Source organism: Colletes latitarsis, chromosome 14, assembly GCF_051014445.1.
Source record: "Colletes latitarsis isolate SP2378_abdomen chromosome 14, iyColLati1, whole genome shotgun sequence".
Classification (NCBI taxonomy): domain Eukaryota; kingdom Metazoa; phylum Arthropoda; class Insecta; order Hymenoptera; family Colletidae; genus Colletes; species Colletes latitarsis.
In genome coordinates this window covers 19,789,764-19,817,228 of record NC_135147.1, presented here as the reverse complement: position 1 = coordinate 19,817,228, position 27,465 = coordinate 19,789,764, and the positions used below count along the sequence as shown (strand labels likewise).

At 36.5% G+C, this 27,465-nt stretch overlaps 1 protein-coding gene across 4 annotated transcripts in view; it reads left to right on the top strand.

The window, feature by feature from the left end:
• The window catches only part of LOC143349707 (nephrin), a 565,063-nt gene that overhangs the window by 446,263 nt on the left and 91,335 nt on the right, over positions 1 to 27,465 (top strand). For all 4 annotated transcript variants that reach the window (XM_076781155.1, XM_076781157.1, XM_076781156.1 and 1 more), the window contains 2 exons: positions 7,612 to 7,744; positions 25,439 to 25,647. In XM_076781155.1, the coding sequence (XP_076637270.1) occupies positions 7,612 to 7,744; positions 25,439 to 25,647 (342 nt within the window). The remainder of the gene's footprint in view (positions 1 to 7,611; positions 7,745 to 25,438; positions 25,648 to 27,465) is intronic.

The following is a 27,465-nucleotide window of genomic DNA, read 5'->3' as shown; positions in this document are numbered from 1 at the left end:
ATATACGACTCGTGAAGACGCATGACGTGTCTGATAAACAGCGATTACAACCGGAATTAATTGAAATGATCGTTTGAGCATGTATTTATTGTATTAGTTAACGAAATTAGAGATCTTTGGCTCTCAATTCGAGCACATAGATCCAGTTACAAAGTATACTCGATTGATGAGAAAAATATAGATGCTAGGCTCACAATCCCAACAAAACTTCATTTAGAAACAGAAAACACTCGAAACTTTACGTTTGAATATTCTTGTTTTAATATTTGATTTGATTTCGAGAAAATAGAATAAATAAAATCTATAGTTCCAATTAAAAAACGAAATTTGACCAACATATCTTTTAAATTAATAACGTAAACCAAATTTTCGTTTACGCCAAAATAGAGATTCTATTGTATCCTGCAATTTATATATAAACAATTTTTTATCATCAATAGTTATTGAAATATCGCAACTGTCACACTTTAACGTAGACACCCTGTATATTCATTACCTGTACGGATTTTTAAAAATATTTCAAACGAACATTAAATAGAATTAAATCGAAATGTTAGTTTTTCCCTCTTGAAATTATACATACAATTGTATTTAACAATTTTGTGTACGCAAAATGAGCAGAGAAAATTAAATTCTGCAAATACGATATAAAAGCATTGAAAATCTGAACAGCACAGGTGCTAAAATTTCTGTTCATCGAAATTAACACCTTTGAAGTCTGCTTTTAATTAATTTCTTGAATGTCGATTCCGCGATTAGTACCGAGTGAACACGATATTCATCAATCGAGGGAAAAATTCTGTCAACGAACGAGAGAATACTGTCTGTAGTTATTTGTAATCGGTGATCACCTTTGAAGTCTGTTTTTAATTAATTTCTCGAATGTCCAGTCCACGATTCGTACCGAGCGAAAATGAACAGAAACAGTTAACTTATTGCAAATATTATACAATATAAAAGCACTGAAAATCTGAACAGCACAGGTGCTAAAATTTCTGTCCATCGAAATTAACATACCTTTGAAATCTGCTTTTAATTAATTTCTGGTACGTCGAATCCACGATTAGTACCGAGTGAATACGATATTCATCAATCGAGGGAAAAATTTGGTCAACGAACGAGGGAATACTATCTGTAGTTACTTGTAATCGATGGTCACCTTTAAAGTCTGTTTTTAATTAATTTCTGGTACGTCGAATCCACGATTAGTACCGACTGAACACGATATTCATCAATCGAGGGAAAAATTCTGTCAACGAACGAGGGAATACTATCTGTAGTTACTTGTAATCGATGGTCACCTTTAAAGTCTGTTTTTAATTAATTTCTGGTAAGTCGAATCCACGATTAGTACCGACTGAACACGATATTCATCAATCGAGGGAAAAATTCTGTCAACGAACGAGGGAATACTATAGTTACTTGTAATCGATGATCACAGTGGAATCATGTATACCGAATCAGCGCCATGGTACAAAGTTATCGATAAGCGAATCGCAGGGAAAAGTTCCAGCAATATTCATTCGTGATTTCGCGGCGTAACAAACGGGTATTGTTCCCATTGTTCCGAATCGCGAGAACGTAATACAGCCAAAACGATTTTTCACGCCCCGAACGGGTAAATTAAAATCAACGCCGCATAAAACAGTACCCCCGGACCACGGTGACCCTTCGATTTCTCGGAGCACGAAGTGACGGTACTCGAAAACATTTGTCGCTGCGACCCTTTGATTCAACGCCGGCCCGAGCGTCCGGCGTTTTCATCGAAATGTTAAATGGGTCGTAAGTCGTGGCGGTGCCATTTTCAATATTCCGAATATTGTCCGTGGCAATAATTAATGCACCGTCAATTAATTGCTCTTCTGTTTCGCGCCGTCAACGGCAAATTTACCTCGGGATCGAGCCGTTGTCCCCGGGAAATCACACGCGTTTCATTGACCGTTTCTAGAAAACGTTCACAGACCACCCACTGTAAATCTAAAACCATTTTTACGTTCTGCAAAGTTTTATAGAAAAATTAAACTTGGGCTGAAATTTGTTCTAGCGTTAGGAAGGTTCGAATATTTGCATGTTTCAGTTAAACGATGGATAAATAATGGCGGTTACCTTTTAAATTCTTTGGACTTTTTAGAGAAATCTCTTCCTCTGTTCGAGGGGTAAATATTATAATACTTTGAAAGAGGAAAATATTATATATCAACGATTTTTCTCGAGATTATAAATTTCGATATTTCAAACTCGATATTTTTTTTAAAGTACACATTTTTATCGCTACGATATTGTGTCTGATATCAAGAAGAACAATATATTATCACATATAGAATCAGCTATACAAGAAATTTTGATCATTTTTTTTTGGTCTTCCTAGCTTCTGTTGAAACTGTTAAATATTGAAACCGATATAATTCGAAACGTTCGTAAGTTTTTGTTATTTTCAATCGAACTGTGTACTCCAGATTGTCTTAACCTTTGTAATTTTTATCTCTATTTTAATTCTGACGAATAATACGATACGTAATATTGCGCCGTATTCGTCTCTATTATTTTGTTTTCGTCCGTTCCTCGTCCCCGCGCCGAGAGACCCGTGAGAGATTAATTTGGAATCGCGACCCAAGTCGTGCCTTTATTTGATAATTTCATACTCGGCCGCTCTCAGCGTTCGCGCGTTTTTCACCGCGTTCTTTGTTCCTTTTCTATTTGATGAAGTACTGCGGTCCGTCCGGTGTATACGATAATGAATTGTTATCGTCGGACGTGCAGTTAAACCGTTAATTACCTCCTTGAGGAACCCTTTGAAATTATGATTTTGACTTTACATACATATAATCAAAGGTAAAATTAATTTTATATTTTACTTTAATTTAAATTTTAAGTCGAGGTATAATTTTTGTATGCGAGGTTTAAAACTTTCTCATTTTTATAGCTCCAGATTTAAAAATGTTTCAAGTAGCTCTCAAGAGGCATGTGTATACACGGATTAATATATTGAAGATCGAAAAAGAGGATGTCAGTATAATATAATATCGTATAATATCATAGACAAAGAATATTCATAAATACTAGCAAAAAGGAAACTTCAAATTCAGCTACAACAAAAGTGACTTCATACGAAGAATTTAAATAAAAAAAATATCGATGAATTTCATGGAGTAATAAAATTGAATTTAAATTTTGAAACTAATTTCCTCTGCTTGCGACGATATATTAAAGATCAGTATAATTTCATAAACAAAAATATTCATAAATACTAGCCTGAAAGTAAACTTCAAATTCAGCTATAATAAAAGTGACTTTATACGAAATTCAATAAAAAATCTTCAATAAAATCAATCAAAATCAAATCAATAAAAAAAATGTGGAAGAATTTCATAGAATAATAAAATCGAATATAAATTTTGAAACTAATTTCCTCTGCTTGCGACGATATATTAAAGATTAGTACAACTTCATATACAAAAATATTCATAAATACTAACCGGAAAGGAAACTTGAAGTTCAGCTATGACAAAATTGATTTCATACGAAGAACTTAAATAAAAAAAATATCGAAGAATTTCATAGAGTAGTGAAATTGAATATAAATTTAAAAACTAGTTTCCTCTATTTACGACGAGACTGAATAAATCGTCTAAAGAAACTAACAAATGGATGACAACTGTCATCCTCTCGACTACCGTCCGTTGACAACGTGTTAAAGAGGGAATAAACGCCTCGATATCGTCTTTCATAAAACGGGAAGACAGTTTCATAAACACCTGTCGTACGAACCGCATTCTTTCCCCTCTAACGATGAATAGCCGACCGTCAACAATGATTAGCATCGTTAATGAAAACGCAACGTTGCCCGTTCACGTGGCTGTCAAGGGTATTCCGGCGCTCGTTGAGTCGTTAACTCGCTTAAGTGCGTTCCTTCTCTTATGAATATGCAAACCGTAGGAGGGGGGAATTTAAATATGCGAGATATTTGTCCGCGTGCAGGGAACAGAAGGTCGCGATGGATATTTATGTGTTTCGCCCGATCGAGCGTTCATTCCGCTCCTTCGGAGACAATTTTCTCCGTTACCCCGTCCCGATTTCCCGTCGAATGGCGACAGTGACGGATTCCGGGCCGCTGACGAGCGAGAATGGTCGATTAATCGACGACTATTGCGCTCAATCAATTACCGAATACGACGCGTATCTACTTATCGTTGAAACGAGAACGGAAAACCGCGGATGGATGGATCGAGCGACGCCTTTGAAACTCAACCTTCGACGAATTATCGTACTACCTGTAATAATACTTATAATTAAACCACGAATATTCATACAAATGCATATTTTCATTGTGGGGACACGAGTGCTCACTTTTTTTTATAAAATTCGTAACTCAACGCCTTGCCATACCATGACGTGTCTGACTCGTCACAAGTTCTTGATGTCAAGTTTCATCATCAAGCCTTATGAATTAAAATCAACACATTTTTACATACACGAGGTATTCGTAAAACAAATCTACTTTTTTCGTGGCCATTCCTTGTACAAATTTAAACAGAATTAAATAGTATACGTTTGAAAGCTTATTTGAAATTAAATCGTAAGTCAAGGGGTTAAAAGGAAAGTAGTTGAAAATATCGGGCAAATCGATAGTATCGGTACTCTCAGATCGATATCATTATATCGATACTCTTATTGATATATCGTTACGACGTTATTCTCATAACGATATATCATTACGTCGATACTCCAGTGTCGATATATCGTTATGTCGATAGTTCCAAATCGATATATCGTTATGTCGTTATATCCGTATCGGTGTATCGATATATCAGTACCGTCGGGAAGTACGGCCTTTTTCAATCGCGAACCTCATTTTTCATATGGTAACTAATTGCGACTTACATGGCACGAGATGAAAAATACTTTTGACCATCTGTTGCATCGATTGTATTTCATCTTTCGAAAATGAAATTATTTCGTTAATTAAGGTTCGAACCAAGTACAAAGTAGCAGAGTTTCCGGAGGGGGTATGATAAATGTTCTGAAAAATTTTTATTCCCAGCCGCGAGCCACCCACGCCAGTTGCTACATAATTTTTGGCGAACGTTTCCGGAATAAACGGCTGCAACGGCGAATAGTATGGACAGCGTAATTGTCATTAACGGGGCATCTTCGTCGGTGTAGTGTTACGCTTAGCCTCTATTTGTCCGTAGTTTAATAATTAAGGAAAATTATGCATTCGCCACGCGACATAGAGAGACCGGAGACTTTAAAGCTACCCGGTTAATTGCTGCAATTACGTTTGATGAATGCCCCTAATTAGACTTTCTTTTTTAACATTGAAATTATCCCTCCCCCCCCCCCCCCCCCTGGTATCGTTGCTCGTGAATCAACGCAGTTAAGGGAATAAATAATGAAAATTAATATTTGACGTTGACCCTAGCGTGCGATCGGCTGAATTTATTCGTACGCGACGTTTCCTAAAACTGTGGATAAAATGAATTCGTTTTGATTTATTTGTCCTGCCGTTTTCAAGCGTACAGGCGATAACGATTTTACAGTTATAGCGAGAAGTTGATCGGGGCAAGATATAACGATGAAATGCCCGTGGAAAAATATGATAGTTGCGCCGCGGAATAGTCAATTTATCGCTCGATTGCTATTGAATTAATTAGTTGCGTAGTGAAATTACTGCGTAATCCATACGTTGTACTCGAGAGGATGAAAACATAATTCCAGTTTAATTAATCCGACTTTAATTGACGCGATATTTAAGTACTCAACAAACTCCTCGAATAGTTTACTGAATTAATATATACAGGGTATTCGGCCAAACCTGGAAAAAATTTTAATAACAGATTCTAGAGGCATAAGACGAAAATCAAACAAATCAATTTGTTGATTGAAGCTTCGTTAAGAAATTATTAACGTTTAAAGTTCCACCCGTACTGAATTTTTTTCTCGAAAATGCGCAGGATTTTTGGGCTATGTCTATTGACCAAAAATTATTGTAATTGACCCCTGGGATCGAAAATAATTTTTTTTAAACGATTCGAAATGTTTTAATTTTGTCGAAAAATTTCACATCTTCTCGAATTTTTTTCTAGAAAGTGGGTAGGATTTTGGAGCTATGTCTAATGACCAAAAATTATTGTAATTGACCCCTGAGACCGAATATAATTTTTTTAGAACGATTCGAAATGTTTTAATTTTGTCGAAAAATTTCACACCTTCTCGAATTTTTTTCTAGAAAGTGGGTAGGATTTCGGGGGTATGTCCATAGATCAAAAATGACTGTAATTGACCCCTACAACTGAAAATAATTTTTTCAGAACGATTTGAAATTTTTTTTTTTCACCGAAAAATTTAGGCACCTACCCCCCGTCGATTTTTCTTAAAAATTCGTTTTCGAGTTGTAATAATTTTGTTTGACGCCCTATGGAAAAGTTGTCTAATACTTTTCTGTAGGTACCCATGAGCTCTACTTCAGAAAAAAGTTTCATTGAAATATATTCACAATTGTAGGAGTTATGGCTGTTTGAAAATTGGACCACTTTTATGGGGTTTTTCTTATTTTTCGGGGTCAAGGAACAACTTTTCGAATATTTTTGCGATTTGTACATATTCTCCATCAAAATACGCGTCGTTTGCTTTTTTAAACATCAAAATCGTCCAATCCGTTCAGGAGTTATGATGTATCAAAGATTCGCATGAAAATTCGGGCAAACATTTCTGGCCAAAAATTATAATTTCGGTAATGAATTTTTTTCTCGAAACTGAGTAGGATTTCGGGGGTACGTCTATTCACCAAAAATGCTTGTAATTGACCCCTGCAACTGAAAATATTTTTTCCAGAACGATTTAAAATTTTTTAATTTCACCAAAATATTTCAACATCTACTCTAATTTTTTTCTCGAAACTGAGTAGGATTTCGTGGGTATGTATATTCACTAAAAATTTTTGTAATTGATCCCCGCAACTAAAAAGAATTTTTTCAGAATGATATGAATTTTTTAATTTAATTTTTTATAACTTTTTAACGAAACCTAAGTCAAGAATTGATATTCTTGATTTTCGTCTTATTTTGGCCCCTAGAATCTCCCTCTAAAATTTTTCCCAGGAATGGCCGAACGCCCTGTATTGGTAACAAGACTTTCCCACTATGGAACTAAAACAATTAATTTTCAAATTGAAATGTTAAATAAATTTGAATAGGACAAAGTTTAGTGAGTTTACGAAAATAAATACCGGATGAAAATTGTAAGTTATGCAGTTTACAATTGTCTAAAATCGAGGTTTGATCTCGTGAAAAATTGTACTGTTTTGGTGTGGCAGTCAACGTGTCAATATTCAAATTTCTACGTAAATTTACGCGGATCCCTAGCTTCGTAGATCATCGTCGAAAGCGTTAATTAACCCAAAACTCGTAACGAGGGAGCACGATGGAGAATTACGTTTCCCTGGCAATTATACGAACGTTGTTGGATGGAAGAATGAATTTCTCCCGAAAGAAGGAAGATTGATAACTGTACTTTCGATCGGTAAAGTGGGTCATTTGATGCAAACTCTGTCCAACGGCGGTTTCTTGTTATACAATATATCTGACTCTCGGCTCGTCTTTGTCATTGCAGGGACAATGATAGATGTGGAGGCAGTGGCAGGTGGAACTGCTCAGTTACCGTGCGAAGTGGAACCGCCAGTCCCTGGGGACAAGCTACATCTAGTTATTTGGTACAAGGAGGAAGCAGACGCACCGATATATAGGTAAGCTCCACTCTTGCGTTCCTTATATACGCTGTATTCCAGAATCTAAATCATCCTCGCCTCGCTGGCAGAACGTTTTTTCGAAAAAGAAAATAAACGCGTGGGAGAGATTCGTGCTGGGTTTTCTAAATCGTACTTCGCTAATTTCTACCCACCCACTGACGAATACAAATGGCATCTCGATTTAGAAAATTGCCAATCGATAATCTCGTTCGACCCTTTAACTTGCAATTTAATAATTGTAAACGTAAATAACCCGTTAGGCTGGAATTATTAAAAATATTTTGACACAGACGATTCTGATAGATAGTTAACCTTTGGAAAAAAGTATCATGTATCGAGGCATTTTTATTTGAATAATCACACTTTTTAAATTTTTGTAGAGATTTCTACAAGACCAAAACTCTGATTTCAGGCAATTGTAAACTACGTAACTTGAAATTTGTCATAGTATTTTTGTAACCCGATAAAATTAACGAACCCTATCCAAATTTATTTCTTTTAATACCTCGATTAAATAATTGATTTATTTAATTTCTCAAAGTGCTCAAGTTTCAAGTAGAATATCGCAGTAACTCTACACAGACGACTTCGAAAGTCGAATGAAAAATTGATGGGAAAACTGGAAAGGGAAGTTTTATCTTACGAGTTGGATTATACAGGGTGTTCAGCCACCCCTGGGAAAAATTTTAATGAGAGATTCTAGAGGCCAAAATAAGACGAAAATCAAGAATACCAATTTGTTTATGGAGGCTTCGTTAAAAAATTATTAAAAAATTTCAAATCATTCTGAAAAAATTATTTTTGGTGGTGAAAACAAATCGAAGGAAAAATATAATTTCTATCATATCGATGTAGAAATTATTGTAGAAATTAGGGGAGAGACAAAAATGCAAACCAAACGGTGTTATGTGGGTGCGAGAAAAACTCGGAATTTGCCTTAACACATTACTGGCTCGTGTCTGGGATTGCCTGGACATTGCATTCCGTTTTAGCCGGTCCTAGACACTATGGACAAAGGAATTCACGGTAATTTGTTTTCTCTGTAAAAACATTCGAGCAAAGAAACACAGTATTTTAGAGAATTCGGATGTTTCTATAGTAAATATATGGAATCAATGGATGAAAAAGCATGAAATATACACTCGTCTTCACTTGTCAACGGAACTTTCGTACAACTATCGTGATTCTACGGTAACAAAGCGAGTATGAGAAATAGAAACAGTCGTAGTCATTGTTTTCTTTCGGAATTTCCGGGATAAATGCTGCATTGCGGGCAATCCACTTTCTCGAGGCATTCTTCCCATAAATTCATTTCCAGCCGACGAATTTTACTTCTGAAATGTTGCCAATTTCCTCCCTTTGTATTATATTTTCCGTGCCCACTCGTCATTATCTGTCCTTCACGGTGCCTATTTCACTTTTTTTCCTTTATTAAAGATTAAGATCGCTGTTTCTGATCTTTTAAAATTTAAAGCTATTCGTACGGATCGAGTGCACGGTATAATTTAAAATATTAAGCTTATAGTAGCTCGAAAATGCAAAACACGGCAGAGTAAAATGAAAGAGAAAGCGAGAAAATTACATTTTTAATCGATTCCCGTCCACGTAACCCACTCTGAATTTTTAAATCTCTGCATAAACTCCTGGTTACGTTTAATTAAAGTTTCTACGGTGACGTTGTTCGTCCCCTTCGTGCATGCAACATCGTTATGGAATCACGCTGGCCCCGCGCGTCATTCTTAAAAAAGATAATTAAAATTTGTCAAATCCAGGGACATCGAAATCCACGATAAACAGAGAACGATATTGAAAACAGGTGAATTTTGAAAATCACCGAGTATGAACAATCCTTTCGCCGCGTGAATCTCCATATGTTCGAAAATGCATGAAGAATGGCGTACAAAAAGCGGTTAAATACAAAAATATAATGCTGACGAACACTGGAATATTTTCGTGACAACTACTTTTTATTATTTTTGGTTTTAACCACGAATTTATTATAATCATTTTGATAAAAAATGTATAAGGCCAGAAAGTTACAACTAAACAACTACGGTCATACGTTTGCATTTAACCAAATTTTTATATAAGTTTTCCTCTATAAAATAACTATTACATTTTAATTCATGCTGTAAAAGAAAGTTTTGTTTTTAGTATTTTCCTTTTCTATTAAATTTTAATGGACGATGTTTGTATTCTGTGGACTCGTATTTTTACAAATTCGAATACTCGTTTGAATAAATTGTTGTACGTAACAATATTTGTTCAGTTTAAGAATTTGTGTTGTCTGGTATCGAGTAAAAAAGAAAGTACTATGATCGTGGCAGTAGTTGGCTCCACAAGTGCAGATTTATCTCCCATCGACAGTTACTACCAAAGTTCCCACCACATAAATTTAGAACATTTTACAAAAGGATTTTCTCTGCCCAAGAATATCTATTCCTTTTGTTACTTTTGTGTCTCATTGTTCTTTGTTTACATTGTACGCTGTACATGCTGGTCCATGTGTCTCACATCCCCCATTTATCTCGCGCTAACTACCACCTACTCCGCTGTTTAAATAATTCACTAAAAGAGACTACTTTGCTCGATCCAGATGCCACAGATAACGCCCTTCTAGGATTTATGATGCCCGAGCATCTATAGTTCCACACAAAAATTCAAAATCTTACACTTTCTTTACCTCCTTTTAAACGTTTTTCAAATAATTATGTATGTACTTATTCGCATTGTCGTATGGAATAATTAGAAATGAAATGAAATTAATAAAGAGGAAATTTTAATCTCACATTTGTGTCATCTGCAGTACTGAAATGATTACAATTATTTGAAACTGGTTTATAGGCAAATTGTTATTTATTTTAATGTTCAGTTTTCCATTTCACAAATGTACCTTTAAATTTACACAAAATCTCTTTTATTTCTTCTGTAATAAGAAAGATAATAAACTTCCACCCTTTATTAAAGTATAAAATTCTCTTCGTTGTTAATCAACTGGTCCCCGAAATATTAAAACAAAAATATTGCAAAGTTGCATAAAGCAATCGTGGTAATAAGTAAAATTCTGGTAAAGAAAATATTGTATTCCTCAAAATTTTAAGTTCGAGACTTACAATTTATCACAAATACGACACTAAATGTTTATCTAAATTCTGTCTACTTGTAAAGCAGCCTGTATTTCTATTTAATAGACCAGTAAACTACGGCTCGAATCGGTCGCGTTTTCACTTAGCAATTTTCCAGCGACGTTCTCGTTACCATAAAAAGCGCGAATTTACGATCCTCGCACGCACGACATGTTAAAAGAACATCGATTCGTGGCCGCAAATCCACTTGGCCGATCGGGAAATCCTGTAGAAAGTGGAACGAAGGTAACCCGTTCAGAGTCGACGAACGAGAAAGATCCGTGTATGAGCATGGAACGTCCTCCAAGGACCGGTTTCAGGAAACTAGCCCGCTGGGCGTCGGTCGCCCGCAAACCCTTCTCGCTCGAGGCGTTCTGCTCCGAAATAAGACGAAAAAGCCACGGGAACACCTGCCCAGACGCGTCGAATAATCGTGTAGGAATCGTAATTCCCGCCATCGAAGCGTTCCTCCTCGATATCGATGCTTTTCGACCTGAGAAAGTCGATTAAAAATCGTTTCGTTTCGTTACTCAACCACCCATGGAAAAGCAAAATATTTCTATCGAGCAAAATATCACCTGATTATCAAAAAAAAATTTTTAATGTTAGTATGTACATATGTCCTGCTTTTTTTATTAATTTATTTTTTTTTTATCGGCCTATAATGCAGGAAAATATTTTTATCAAATAGAATTTCACCTTTTGAATATTAAAAACAAGTTTAACGTTAATATGTGCATATGTCCTGCTTTTTTTCATAAATTTATTTTTTTATATCGGCCTATTATAATGCAGGAAAATATTTTTATCAGATAGAATTTTACCTTTTGAATATTAAAAAAAATTTTAACGTTAATATGTGCATATATCCTGTCTTTTTTTCATAAATTTATTTTTTTATATCAGCCTATAATGGAGGAAAATATTTTTATTGTATAGGATTTCTCCTTTTGCATATAAAAAAAAATTTATAATGTTAACATGTGCATATTTCCTGTTTTTTTTTATTACTTTTCGACCTTTAACGGAGAAAAATATTTGTATCGAATAAAATTTCACATTTTGACTATTGAAGGAAATTTTTTAACGCGTATTTTAATATTAGATACCAAAGTTTACCTAATAATTACTTTATCCAACGTATTCAGTATAATTCAATTAATTAATTCGTTGCATATCTACCGAGAAAATCAATTTTTGTTAACTTACAGCGAAAAATTTCTGAAGACTTTTCCGACGTTAATAATATGGCACAGACACCGTACGCAAGGGATTAATAACGTAACCACGAATGTTTTAATTACTACGTGGAAATGTCGTTTTATTTAAACGATTATACTCCGTCGAGTAGTATTTTTTGCGTCACTTTCGCGAAACGAGATTTTACTCGTCCAGGCGTAGTACTGCAGATGAACCGCGAGTTTTTTAATCACCTCCGACCTGCAAATATTTGTGACCGACGTTTTATCGCGAAAGCGAGATTCGAATTTGATATCAACGCGATGCTTTGAATGCGAGGGTTCGAACCAGTCGATTTTGTTGTAATAACGTTTCAAGGTAAATAGAAATTGGGAGCGTGGAAAAAGTGCAACGTTCATTTGAAAGCGATCGAGACCGATGTCGGTGGTAATGGAAATGTTGATAATTTAGTATCGAACGATATCAAACGGAATCGATACGTGCTCGGTGCCTCGTCACGGTATCGATGGACACGTTTCATACTCGATAAACATATTGATAACAGTGTACGTAATTCTAACGAGGAAAGAGACTCTCCCACACGAATATAAACGACAGCGTTATATGATACATAAAACAATTTATGTAAATTTATGTGTCTCGTACAGTATCTATATCTGTATTCCGGGCTTTCTACAGTGGCTTTAATGAATATTTGTAAATAGTCAAACTAGATATTAGGTGTAGAAATAATCTCTGATAATTATTTCTGACGATGCAATGATTAGACTGCGGATTTTTATGCATTTATGGGAAATTTTAGTTCTCCAAAAAACTACAGAATGCAATTAATACGTAAAAATATAAGAAATACTTAAAATAAGATACGAATTATTTAGGGGTTGAGACAACCCTCTACAAAGCCTCATTTCACTAATTCTATTAATAAAAATATGAATTTGCATAAAGATCCACACTCTAGTAACGATAATTTATTTCTAGACTTAATACAATATTAGCAACAGACGACCATAAATATCTGCACCAAAATATCAGTCCACGAAGAGTTAACTTTGCAAGACGATAGGTGGTCCCTGTAAAATATATATTTTGATTACAGAAAATAATTCGACTGATATTCCCCTAGATACTTAAATTAAGAAAAAATAAAATATTACAAACACACTATTATGCCCCCATTTAACATTTGTCTAATTCCCCAACAAAACCGTATTCCACAGAAAGAGAAATACAACTAAAGCCGATAGTTTAAACATTGACTGCACATTTCAAAATGAATCGTTTCACAAAAGAGGCGCTATTTCGAAAATTGTATTCCCCACTTTTGATCTACAATTTTCACGTAGAATCGCCCGTTCCGTAACGTTACGTTTTGCGGGACACCCCGTGGTACAAAACTTTTACGACCCAGGTACAGCTTTATCGCTCGACGGTTATCAAATTGTACGAATCTGAACTTCAATGGACGTAACAGTGTCGCGATACCATGTTTTACAATTCTACGGTTTCGCGGTTCCATAATAGCGCGCGTCTCCCCCGCTGCCATACTTTGCTGGCATAAAATCTAATCTACGCGTTCACGGTTCTACGCCGCGAATATTTACGCAACTCTGTGTCGCGTCCATCGTTCGCGATTCTACGGTTCTAATTCATATATTTTCGCGTATCTGAACGGCCGCGAAAGAATATAGCGACGTATATTACGGGGACGAAACAAACTGACCGTACCCCCGTCGCATATTATACACGTACATTGTCCCGCGTCACGTTGAATCGCATTGACCCGCCGTACAACGGGTACACGTCACGCGTATCCGTGGGTTGGTTTACTGTTGCTAATAAATCCACTCATTTGACAACTATGTTGTCGCGGTGTACTCAACGTTCTCGCGGAGTTCTCTGTTGGCGTGGCTGACGTCCAGCGACGACGTCGATATCGATACATATTAATGACTACATATTACACGCGGCTCCGGTCGACACTTTTTTTACTGTCGGGAAATTTGTATGCTACAAAAATGTTTGTAACACACGACGAGGTACTTCGATTACTTGTATCTCTGATATGACTGTGTCGCTGCGTCGAGCGCTTGTGAGAGCGCGAATCCCTCTGGTGGCGAGTATGGAAGGCGACGCCACATGATGTTCGCTTAATATGCAATATTAAGTGATGCCACGTATTAGTCTCTATTTTATGAAGTTTTATTTGTTAATCTTTTTAACAGTACAATTCTACAATTTTACAAGTTTACAATTTCTCAACGTGACCACTTTTGCAATTTTGTAAATCTACAACTGTTAATTTACGATTTTATAACTTTGCAATTCTGTGACTGTACAACTTTGCAACTATAATACAATAGTATTTTATTTTAAGTTTTAGGTTTCAGTGATGTAGAACAATTCCATAAACATAAAATCACAAAACAATCCAAAACTCACTAAATTTTCGTAATTATTATAAAATCTTCAATAAAAAAAATCTACGAATTTAGATTTATAGAAGTATGTAAGAATAAAATTTAAAAAATGTAAAACTAGAGGACCCCGGAGTAACATAAAGTTTACAAATATAGTAACGTTCAGAATTTAAGAAAATTGCATGGAATTTCTGTTTCTAGAAAAATCGTAGAAATACGTTTCTTAAATCTACGGAGAAATTCCATTAACCGAGTATCGTAAGAAACCCCGAGTAAATGACCAGACACGTATTGAATTCTTTGATATGTTCTCTCCCATTGTAAGACCTAGTTTTAGAAGTTAGTATCGCTGCACGGTCGCAGTTTATGCATAGAAACGAGAAGTAGAAATCCCATCGCTTTCCTTGTAGTTATAAAAGATTGCGTGTCTTTGCTTCGCCTACTGCTTCCCTTAACGCGACTATATCCTGCTACATACGTGTACTCTCTATTTTTAGATCAACGTGCAACGAATTGGATGTCTCTTCTCTCTCCTGCCTCGATCGCTTTATTATTTTTCACCCGTTAAAACGGACGAACACGTTTCTGGGTCAACCGTGGAGCGACATATTTAACCCTTTGTTCTACGATTTAAAGTCCAACAGCGTGAGCCCAAAATTTAAACAAAACTGCCTAGCCTTTGAGCCTTTCCATGGTCTCACGCGTGATAATCAGTTTTGGTCCGAATATCTGACCACGAGTCTCACACGCGATTATAGGGCAAAGGGTAAAAGGCCTTACAATTTATAATAATCATACGATACCAGAGAATTCCTAATACGAGTATCAGAATCAAAGCTTCTTGCCTTTCTATTATTCAAAGCACTTATCAATTAGTTATACTATCACAAGTGTACTTTACGAAACGTTTCATATGTTATATTCAATTTACAAACGTGAACGAAACATCCAAGGAATACAATTTTTCATTTATAAAAAATAATTGCCTTAATTGACGATATATTAAAACGAACACGTTTCTGAATCAACCATGAAACGACATATTTAGAAGCATTACAATTTATAACAATCATACAGTACCAAAGAGTTTCTAATACGAGTAGAAGAGGTTCAAACTTCCTGTCTTCATATTTTACATTTAATTTACAAACGTGAATGAAACATCCAAAGAATTAAATTTCTCATTTATAAAAAAAGAAACTGTCTCAATCGACCGATATAAAAATTAAAATCTATCGCTAGAGTATAACTGCCACGCGACTTAAAAAATTCATGAACAGCGTAAAGAACCGAGTAATAAAATGTTTCACCGTCCACGGTGGAACGTTTGATGGCCTGTTAGGATAAAGTGCTACCCTAACGTAAAGTATTGCGTTATCAATGGTCGTAACTCACCACCTTTACATGGAAAACAGAAACACGTAATTAAATTTAGAAACACAACCGCCATATTGCATCCCATTGTTATCTCCGGAAATATTTTGCATGGCTTAGAAAGAAGCTAAAGCACGCCCCAGTTTCCAGAATCGCCCATTATACGGTCGCAACGTTTAATTTCATAAATGTTCGGTGACTTTAGTCACAGTGTTCATGCGAACGACTAGCGTTAAACGTCCATAAAATGAATTGCTTCCCTTCCCCTTCGCCCTCCGGGGCCCTTCGATCCCAGAAAGCTGGCACATTCCAGGCGCGGGAATCGCGACGGAAGAATTATGGTCGCGATATTACCGGCTCCCTGCATGTAAGTAATACGTCCATCACGCGCGCCGCGCAACTTTACAATCCATAGTTTTATTAAAACGAAAACTCGCGCGTTTCGGTTCGCTTGCTCGCGGATTTTACGTCGTCGCGCTTCTAAGCTCGACCCCGAGGATTTTTATATTCTCCCCGTTGTGTACGGACGGAATAAAAAGCCGTCTTATATCTCCGGTTTCAGCTTTTATTCCCCTTCCGCTTTAGAGTCGCGCGAAAAGGGAAGAAAACTACACCGATACGCGAAGGGATATTCGAGTTACAGCGTCGCGATGAGTCTCGCAGCGTTTAACACTCGGACTTGTTTAGTGGCGAACTTGGGTTATTCAGGAACTTTGTTTATTTCATTGGGTGACTCTTCGCGAACAATTAGCAGGTGAACCATTTTCGCCATTAAGGGAGTATTGCTGTCTAGGCTGTCATTTCTTCGGCCTTTCTTTGTGATTTTTTTTTTAACGATAGGTAGGTTGTTTTGTAGTGACCTTTTGCAGATATATTTATTTGCCTTATAGGTACGTACAGTATTTTTTTCATCAAAAAATATTAAAAATTGCGAGAGTTATAGCTTCTTGTTTAAAAAAACGCATTTAAACTGGCTTACATGATATTTCAAGATCTAGCAAACCGATTGACTTCAAATTTGGAGAGAATATTCAGCAGACACGCCTTTATAGCTGGAACTAGAGATTTAAAAAAATATTGAGTTTTACTATTTTTTTTGATACGCTAAAGACAAAAGAACGATTAACGAATAGAAATTCGAAACTTGAAGCGTCGCCATTTCTTTATTTATCAGGATATTAACTTCTCTCTAGTTCCTGCTATAACTACAACCTTCCTTATGAAGATACTTTAACCCCCTCTGTTTCAAATTATCTGGAATCCTGGAAGCCATTGGAGCACCTTTTCCAAAAAAGCCATTAAATAAGAAGTTACAATTCCCACGATTTTTAATATTTTTCCATGAAAAAAATATTGTACATGCTTAGAAGATGAATAAATGTATCTACAAAGTCTCAGTGCAAAACAGCCTACCTGTCATTAGAAAAAAAATCACAAAAAGGGCCGTGAAATTGACAGTCTAGACAGCAATACCTCCTTAAACCGAAACCAAACAAAATTACAGTCGAGAATTTTAATGTACAATATTGTCGAAAAGGTTCTGAAAAATACCAATCCCTTCTGATAACAGTGGTAGAAAATTATTTGTTAGCAGAACTGAAAATATTTACTAAATGAGCTACTGTTAATTTTTTTTTGTACATAATGCTAAATTTAGCACGTTATGATTGAATTATTTATCGATCGTAGTTGTACAAGAATCCATGAAATTTCAAACAGGTGTATTTTTTAGTGTCTTGGAAAACGAGCTCGTAGAGAAATATGGATTTTTATAAACGATTAAAAATTGTCAACTTCTGAATATGATACTGTAATAGAAAAGTAAGATAATTGTACCGAAAATTCGAGTTGGAAATTGTGAGATTGATAGTATACTGATGATATTTAAACGATTCGATACCAAAGTAAAGTGAGGATCGCAAATGTGATTAGTCTTAGTGAAATAGGCTTACCCGTTCGAACAAAACCATAGAGACAAGGCACACGCGTTTCCGTTGGCTTAAATGGACGCATCTAGTAATCGAGAACTATAGCAAGTTACTTTTGCTTGCTGTACCGACTGTCAACTTACCAGCAATGCACAGTACTTAACCCTAATCCTACCAGATTGTGAATTTGGGTCACATATCCAGCTTGACTTACCGTGGGCTTTGCAAGTAAATTTATACTGGATAAATCTAAGAAATGTGGTTCACTCAAATACGTTTAAAAAGGAAAACGTTCTTTTATATAGGGAAAATGTATGAGTAAAGAAATTGTCAAAGTAACATAAATTTTCTGTTAATTTTCTAATACTACCTGATTGTGAATTTGGTTCACATATCCAGCTTGACTTACTGTGGGCTTTGCAAGTAAAATCAAAAAACAAAACATACATTTTCTCTATATAAAATAACGAATAAAGAAATTATCAAAATAATATAAATTTTCTGTCAAGGTTCCTTTTAAGATTAAAATATAGTTTAATATTTATTTCAAATATAAAAAGCTATCGTTCCTGTAAATAACTTGTGAAAGTGGACTTTGGTTTGTGAATGGCTCGGATGACAGGACTTTTCACCAAGTAGTTAAATAAATTAATTCTCACGGAGAGATGTTAAAGAAATCTGTACGAGATCATAAGCTTGAATAGCATTATGAAACGCTGTAGATTACGCGGGAGAAATTGAAAAGGAAAACGTTCATCCTTTGTAGGGAAGTTATAGTTCTCGATCTTTGCCATAGCCAGTTACTTTTCCGCGGTAGCTGATATATGAATTGCTCGGAGCTTAAAGATATCTCACGGTGAAATTATGGACGCGGTAGTATTTCACACGGTGCATAAGTAACAGGCTTCCCAGTATTACAACGACCAATTTACGACTCTCGATGGCCCGTGGACGACAGAACTTTCCGTTGCGCGATTCTCGCAAACGGCTTTGTCGCTCGATCGCGGACGCTAAAAGCTTTCAATCAATCGCGTCGACGGGGAAATAAAAAAAAAATATAAAAACTACTCTTTCGGTATGCTACAGTCTGACGCTTACTTCCACGTGCGATTGACGTTTAATCCTTGCTAACAATATCGGGGGACGAAAATCGAACAAACTACACTTACATACGCGGGACAGTCAGCAACGTTTATTCGGATTAAGATTTTCTCAAAGCATTTTTAAACGCTTTAAAAACACGAAAATCATCGCTGTCGATGGACAGATTCCACTCAAATTCTAATCAGACTTTCAGACCAGGATAGAAAATATAAAAATGTAATTTCGTTAAAATTTGGATTAAGATTTTCTCAAACTATTTTTAAACGCTTTAAAAACCCAAAAGCCATCGCTGTCGATGGGCCGATTTCACACAAATTCTAGTCAGATTTTCAGACGAGGATAGAAAATTTTTAAATGTAGTTTCGTTAATATCCATTTGGCCCTTCAAACGCAATTATATTAATAGACATTTCTATTCAATACATATATACTGAAAATGTAATCAGAAGGTTCTATTAGCAAAATATTTTTCGTAATGTTTACCCCCATGGATTCCAGCTCAGAGAAAAATTAATATGGCTTGTATGAAATACTAGATGCTGCTGGAAATTTAGTAAAAAAAAAAATTGAAATCGAAGCGTTCGGTTGCAAAATTTTTGTTGACACGCAGTTAAAGGAACCGTAAGTGACGAGGGGTGGTCGGTGCACTTCCGGTTGGGCAACTCCTTCGACGGTACACGCGATTTCGGGTGGTTTAAAGCGAGCATTTGCCGGACGGGGGTGCAATTAACCGTGAAATTTAACGCGTAACAGCGGAATAATTGCTTTGCACGGTGAAATCAGGATGGGACCGAAAAGGCAACGGGGAGGACTTAATAAAAATTGAGTTTCGGGCGTACGGTTAATTTCGCGAGAGTGATAATACAGCAGATTTCGGAGCGAACGGCCCGTAACTTCGTTATGAACTCCAATTTAATAGAATTAACGAACTCGAGTGTTTATTACGAATTCAGTTTAATCGCGGAGATCCGCTGTTCGACGATAGTTCAACTTCAAGCGCTGATCCTTTCGCAGTGATGATTATATTTACCATCGAAGTATTCGAATTTTCCGCAATACAACTCTTTGTACTGTCACAGTTTATTATCAAACTAAACTTTCGGGCTTATTTTGTATAAACAGATATTTTTATAGTCTTTATTCAACCGAGTAATTAAGAATCTGAGATTATAAAAACTTTTAACATAGCATAGAATTATGTAGACGTAATATATTTTGTTATTATATTATTTGTTTTAACGCCTAAATATAACAATTCGTATCTTAAGTATATTTTGCAGTTTTTTAAGAATTAAAATTTAAACATAAACATCCACAGTCTGAGACATATAAATATTCTAAAGATAAAATTTTATGTAATTTTGCGACGATCAATCATTTTCAACATCAATTTTAATTAAGACAATATACTACATTTTACTTTCTATTATTCGAATAAAAATAGATTGGTGAGATTCGAAGGCAGAATTGTACAAGCAATACAAATGAAATTCAGTGGTTCTATTTATTTTATCAGCGACTGTATCGCCACTAAACGTACACAATTACCAACCTTCCACTTTTACGATAACACATACAACCCCGATAAATCATTCTGCATCCGATCGTACCGCCCCGTACGGATTTCTCGTCTCTCCGCCATGTTAGGCGACTCATCGTATATACTAACAAACCCCCAGAAACGTACTCGTCTCTTTCCATTTCCCTCTGTTCCACCTTCTTCGACTTAACAATCCCCGAAACTTCCATAAAGTTTAGCGGAATATTCCGGAGACCGGTTCGTTGCCAAGGCAAGTAGAATTTGTCGAGCCAACAAAGCTGTTTCACAGATTTTTCCCGAAATTACGGTATCCTTTCTCCTTGAAAACTGTAATTTCGAGGCTTTCTTTCGAAATTAGCGGCCGGGATGGGTTTGCAGAGGGCGTCGAGATGCCAAAAGATACGTTTTCGCGGTCGCGGCGTTGGTTCGTAAACATTTGAAAAAAATCCCGCGATAACCGCTGCGGTTATAAATGACGCGGCATAACAACGCTGACAGAATGTGGTTCGCGCTGATTGCGTGGACGGAGCGGAATGCTCGCGGGAAATGTCGCGAGGAAAGCGTACGCGCGAGATAAGAGAAACGATCGCTGTTAATTATTAGGTAGACGTGACGTGGGGCTAATTTTATTCACGAACGACGAATACAAATGTTAGGTTTGGTCAACGAATTTGTAAAAAAGAAGAACAGCAACTTCAAAACAATTCATTAAAAAATCGTTTCAATGTTGAGACGCGTGTCTTTTAACAGAATTGCGTCGAATGATGCTTCGTTTTCCAGAAAATCGATCATGAGCATTCACTGATTACGCGTACAATGGTCTTCGATTAGCAAGCAGAAATATCGAGTAATAGTCAGACGCGGCAATCGTGCTCGATTGCACGGTCGTCGATTAATTTTCAAATTCAATTAACAATTGATATTCACTTTTTTATCTGAGTTCAAATAGTTAAATTCAATAACAATTACTCAAGAGAAATTAATGTTGCATCTGGTGTCCCACAAGGTTCACATTTGGAGCCTTTCCTATTTATAATATACAGGGTTGTTAACCACCTCTGGGAAAAATTTTAATGAGAGATTCTAGAGGCCAAAATAAGACGAAAATGAAGGATTCTAATTTGTTGATTGAGGCTCTGTTAAGAAGTTATAGAAACATTTCTGGCCACACGGTATATTTTCAGGTGAAGAATTTTTTTCTCGAAAGTACGTAAGATTTCGGGGGTATGTCTATTAACCAAAAATGATTGCAATTGGCCTCCGGAACTGAAAATAATTTTTTCAGAACGATTTGAAATTTTTTTTTTTCGTCGAAAAATTTAGGCATCTACCCCCTGTCGAGTTTTCTTAAAAATTCGTTTTTGATTTTTAGTAATTTTGTTTGATGCCCTATAGAAAATCTGTCTAATACTTATTTGTAGGTACCCATGAGCTCTACTTCAGAAAAAAGTTTCATTGAAATATGTTCCCTATTGTAAGAGTTATGGATGTTTGAAAATTGTATAATTTTTATGGGGTTTTTCTCACTTTACGGGGTTAAAGAACAACTTTTTCAATGTTATTAGAATTTCTACATATTCTCTATCAAAATACGCGTAGTTTGCTTTTTTAAACATTAAAATCGTCCAATCCGTTCAAAAGTTATGACGTTTTAAAGATACGCATGAAATTTCAGTGAAACATATCAATGGTATGGTCAGACATTATATTTTCGGTAAAGAATTTTTTCCTCGAAAGTGCGTAAGATTTCGGCGGTATGTCTAATGACAAAAAATGATTGTAATTGACCCCTGAAACCAAAAATATTTTTTTTAGAACGATTTGTAATTTTTTAATTTCGCCGAAAAATTTCAGCACCTATTTAAATTTTTTTAAATTGAACAATCATTAGAAAGTCTAAAATTATCCTTGCAACGTATTGTAAATTATATAGACTATGTAAAATCTACATTTGTAGTTCCTTACATATTACATCTTTTGTACTGAAGGGTTTGTTCCCGTTAATAAATGAATAATAATAATAACTCGAGAACAAAGCACCGTAAGAACACTTTCATTCCACATTTTGGACTCCTAAAAATAAGTATTACCACTTTCTCGCTAAATTCGACCTGCCCCAAATTGCGTGATCGTGTATAAAAAAAAAAGGAGGGTCACCGTTCACGGTAGAAAATTCGATCGTGCGAATTTATAGCGTCGTCGAACGAGAGAGAGTGTATCGCGAGAAGAAGGAAGCGACGGAGAAAATGTAAATAACTCGTTGGAGAAATTCCTTCAGAAGGGGGAGATGGTGCTTTGATCTCTTTAAGAAAGCTCTCGCGCTATCGATACTCCATAAATTTAGTTAGATCCCGTTGCTATTGCAGCGTCGGTGCCGTAATAAAAGTACCATCGCGTAAAAGCCAGATATTAGATGGTAAAGTGGGTTCAAGAATCTCACGTGACTCTCTGCCTCGCCTTGATAACCGTCCCGCGTTCAGGCGTATTTCTCGATTGATCGTTCCGCGACAGAGTTTAGCAGAAGCAATATGAAAGTTTCGTTCGCGTGCTTCTTCCGTCTCGGATTTTCGAAAGACAATTCAACGTCGACGATTCGAAAGCAGTCGCTTCTGTTTGCTCGAAACTTTCCAACCGGTCGTATCGAGAAATTAATTTCCGGTTTGTATCCGTTTCTTTGTGCCGCCTGATTTTAATATTTAAATTCACGGTGCTCGACAGATTTAAAAATATTTGTCCAAACTGCCATCAATCGCGTTGGTTGGACGTAATGTTATAATTTTGTATATTTGTGTGATGTAAAATAAATAAAACTGTATAGCTTGAAGTCTATTAAAATATAATAGAGGAATAATACGATTATACATAAATTGAAAAGAAAATCAAGTTTGAAATTAAAAAGTCTATAGAACGTATGAATGGAGAAAGCACACAAGGTTCTGGTATTGATCGAAACTAATTGAAAGCTAAATCCTTATGTTTGGTAAAATAATTGCTGTCTATACAGGAAACAGATTACCTCGACTCGTCCTATTACTCGCGGTTTCCCTTTCCTCGTTCCTTTTATGCATTATCGATTTAACATTTCCTCCGTTTAATCAGTCAATTAATCTAAAAATAATTTAAGATTTACTATCGCGTTCGCTGACATGTCGTCGATGACTAAGCGAACCCAAGCACGCAGAAGTTGGTGATAACACGTGGCAATTTATATTTGCATGATTACGATTACGAGTCACATTTGTAATAAGAAACGAGGGAAAGAGCTGCACGTTTTAAACCCATTTGTACAATTTTTAACTTTGCGATCAACGTTGATACTCTTTAAATAAGTTTAGCTTTAGTTACGTGCAATTGTACACATCTATGAATTAATGATATTTTGAAACGTTTCTCGTTACTAATCTTTTCGAAGCCAATTCTACAATTTATTTTTTAACGATTATATTCGTAATTAAATATGAACGTGAAATAAATATTTACGAATGATACGTTTCTATTATTAGGAGGAATTATTATTTTTGAACTAATTCAACGTCGAGCCAACCATTTTCGAAAGCTTTCTTCGCTCCCCGGAAATAAACGTAGGGTAAGAAACTATACGAAATTACGCGAGGAAGAAATTTCGGAAAGGCGTAATGTCAGAGTAAAAACGTATCGAATTCGGTCGGGGGGATTCCTTTAAACCTAAACCCGACGTATTTCACGCAACAGAAGAAAGCAGGGAAGCTATTCCAGCTTGGTTGGCTCAGCGAAATCTACAGAGGAACGAATTTCTAGTTCTGTTTTCTTTCTTCGCGTCGCAATATTACACCCGCAGAATCCACTAAAGCGCTCAAAATGTTTACAAGTGCAGCTAATAAACTTCCCCGCGAATTTAAAGGAAGCAACAGTGGCGGGGAAACACTTTATTGACATCTGGGGTGGTAATATTAAAACTGCACGTATCTTTACTTTCGCCACGAGGCTGCACTAAATGTCACGAGAAACATTCGAAATTGCTCAACGTAATCAAAACGCTTCCCATTTCGAGCGTTATCGCGTGTAATATCGCAGTTTCTCCGCAACGTGTACGCGCCATCGCTACAGAAGCACCTAAAAGATAACTTTCTTTCACCCTTAGCCTTCTTAATAAAACGAGCATTTTATATTTTTCATTTTTAGTTTCATTATAATTTTGACTACTCGAATTATTTTGTACGTCTTTCGTTATTTTTATATACCACTTTTCGTATTATTACAATAGTCTCCAAACTCGATATTAATTTCGTATTTACAAATTACATAATTTCAATGATGCCCAGAACATAAATAGAATTAACTCGTTTAAAACAAAATCACTCGTCATTTGTTTATCAAACACAGCGAACGAGTAATTTGTGCGCTTAACAGATACTTGCAGGGAGAAATTTGGCCAACCATAGCATGGCCATCGTTATCCCAGCACCTAAAAGATAACTTTCTTTCACCCTTAGTCTTCTTAATAAAACGAGCATTTTATATTTTTCATTTTTAGTTTCATTATAATTTTGACTACTTGAATTACTTTGTACGTCTTTCGTTATTTTTATATACCACTTTTCGTATTATTACAATAGTCTCCAAACTCGATATTAATTTCGTATTTACAAATTACATAATTTCAATGATGCCCAGAACATAAATAGAATTAACTCGTTTAAAACAAGATCACTCGTCATTTGTTTATCAAACACAGCGAACGAGTAATTTGTGCGCTTAACAGATACTTGCAGGGAGAAATTTGGCCAACCATAGCGTGGCCATCGCGCAAAGGGCGTCGAGGGTGTCAAACGGTTCGCGAACCAACAAACTGCTCCGTCATTATTTATTCTCGTCGGGACTTCGAAAACCGTTTCAATCGTGGTCCGCGGCCGGAGTATCGTTCTCGGTGCCAGCCTCGAAATTTGTTGTTCGCCCTCGCCAACCCCGACACCCCCCGTACGTCTCTGTCGCTACTATACACGCCACTCGAATGTTTGCAGTTTCGACACGAGGGGACAAAATAACCTGGAACAAGGAAAACACTGGCAGAATATCAGCCTCGACAAACGTGCCTTCTTCAAATACTCCGAGCATCCCGCGAAACTCGTCCTCCAGAACGTCAGCGAGACCGACGCCGCCGTTTACAGATGCAGGGTCGATTTCAAGCAGTCGCCGACCAAGAACAGCAAAGTCAATCTCACAGTGATCAGTGAGTGTTCAGCGGATCTGTTCCCTGCCCTCTTCGATTTTTCTTACTCGGGCTTGTTCTTTCCGCCCTCCACTTTTCCTCGTCCCTCGCGCTTCCCGACGCCACCACTCCGACAACAGGAAGCTGACAGGTTCCCATCCAGGACGCAACAAATTCGTTCGAAGCATGGAATTGGGACTCTCTAGAAATTCTTAACTCTTTCACTCTTAACTAATCTCATCTCTGTATTTGACTTCAGCTTCTCCATATTTTTCAACTTTCGAACTATTGTAAATTTGTTTGTCTTTCAAGCTCCTGGACCACTAGTTTGAACTCTTGACTGTTGGATTTTTACATATGTAGATTCTGAACCCTTAAGAGTTAGAATATTTATTGACGTCATCTCATTTGTCTCTTAAGTTTCTGGACCATTAGTTCGACTGTTAAATTTTTACATATGTGGATTCTGGGTCCTCCACAGTCCCTTAAACTTAATATTAAATCAAATTCTCGTACAATTAAAGAGTTATAATTTCCATTGACGTCCCAAGCTCTTGGACACTTGAACTCCTATTTCCATAGTCTTTCTCTTGTCTTGCTTTCTTGATCTTTGTAGTTTTCAGGGACTATTTGCCTTTAGCTCGTGGACGATCGACCTCTTGGTTTCTCGAACTATTGAATTATTGAACTGTAGGTCCTCGAGTTGTTGTTGACCTCCTCTGTTGAGCAAATTTTAACTACTGCTTGCACGCGAAAAGTTGGCCAGTGGGACGACAGAGGAGACAGGGGAGTCGCTGACTCCACCCATCCCCTTTCGTCGTACATCGTGTCGTCCTTGCGCTCGCCAACTTTTCACGTATACACAGTACTACAATTTTTTATTCTTAGCGTCTAAACCTTAAACTATCAGACGTTTGCATTCTTTAACTTTCGATCTACTAAATTCTGAGACTATCGATCTGTTTAACGTACAGATTCTTGTCCCATTGTCAACTCTCTAACAATTAAAAAGTTAGAATCATGGACGATTAACCTGGGCTCTTAAAACGCTGGACTTTTACGATCCCCAACTGTTGACGTCCCCGGGATCTTGGACTGTTTGTCTTTTAAACTCTCCGACTCTTGTTTCCCGCAGTTTCTCGGTAGACATTTACACTTCTCCGACTCGCTATCTTTCGAGCTCGTAAATTATTAATCTATTAGAGCCTGTGAAGTTTCGACCTCCCTTTGACTATTGGACTTTCAGATTCTTGTACTGTTAACCTCCCTATCTGTTGAACCATTAGACTTTCAGGCTCTTGGACTATTGAATTCTCCTTCTCTTTGACTCTTGACTTCGCAGACTCTTGAACGGACTCTTCTACTGTTCGACTTTTTACTTTTCCTACTTGTTCATCCCTCTCACCGGTTTTCCTCCCCTACTCGTCGACTCTTTGATTTTCGCTGACTCCTACATCTTCGCCCGCTGCTTTTCACGTCATCTTATTGCACTCTTAATCCGTTACGTTTACAAAGTACACAGCCGTTTCCAACATTCGCGTAGTCGAATCAATCCATACAGACACTTTATTCATAACCTAGTCTGCATTCCAAATACTTCGTAATTCTAGAAAAATTTTTTCACCCCGTTACTTCGATAAAATTCCTCCCTTCAACGTTCTCCATTTCTTGTTGAGAAGTCCTGTATTTCTTCCTTTTCGGTTGTCCTTTTGCTTCCTACATTCCCTTCCTTTTCAGCAGATGCTGTCTTTTACATTCTTCCGTTGCCCGTTTGTTTTTACTCTTTTACCTGATGTCCTTTGATCCTTTTTTTCTTCCTCGTATCCTCGACTGAATGGG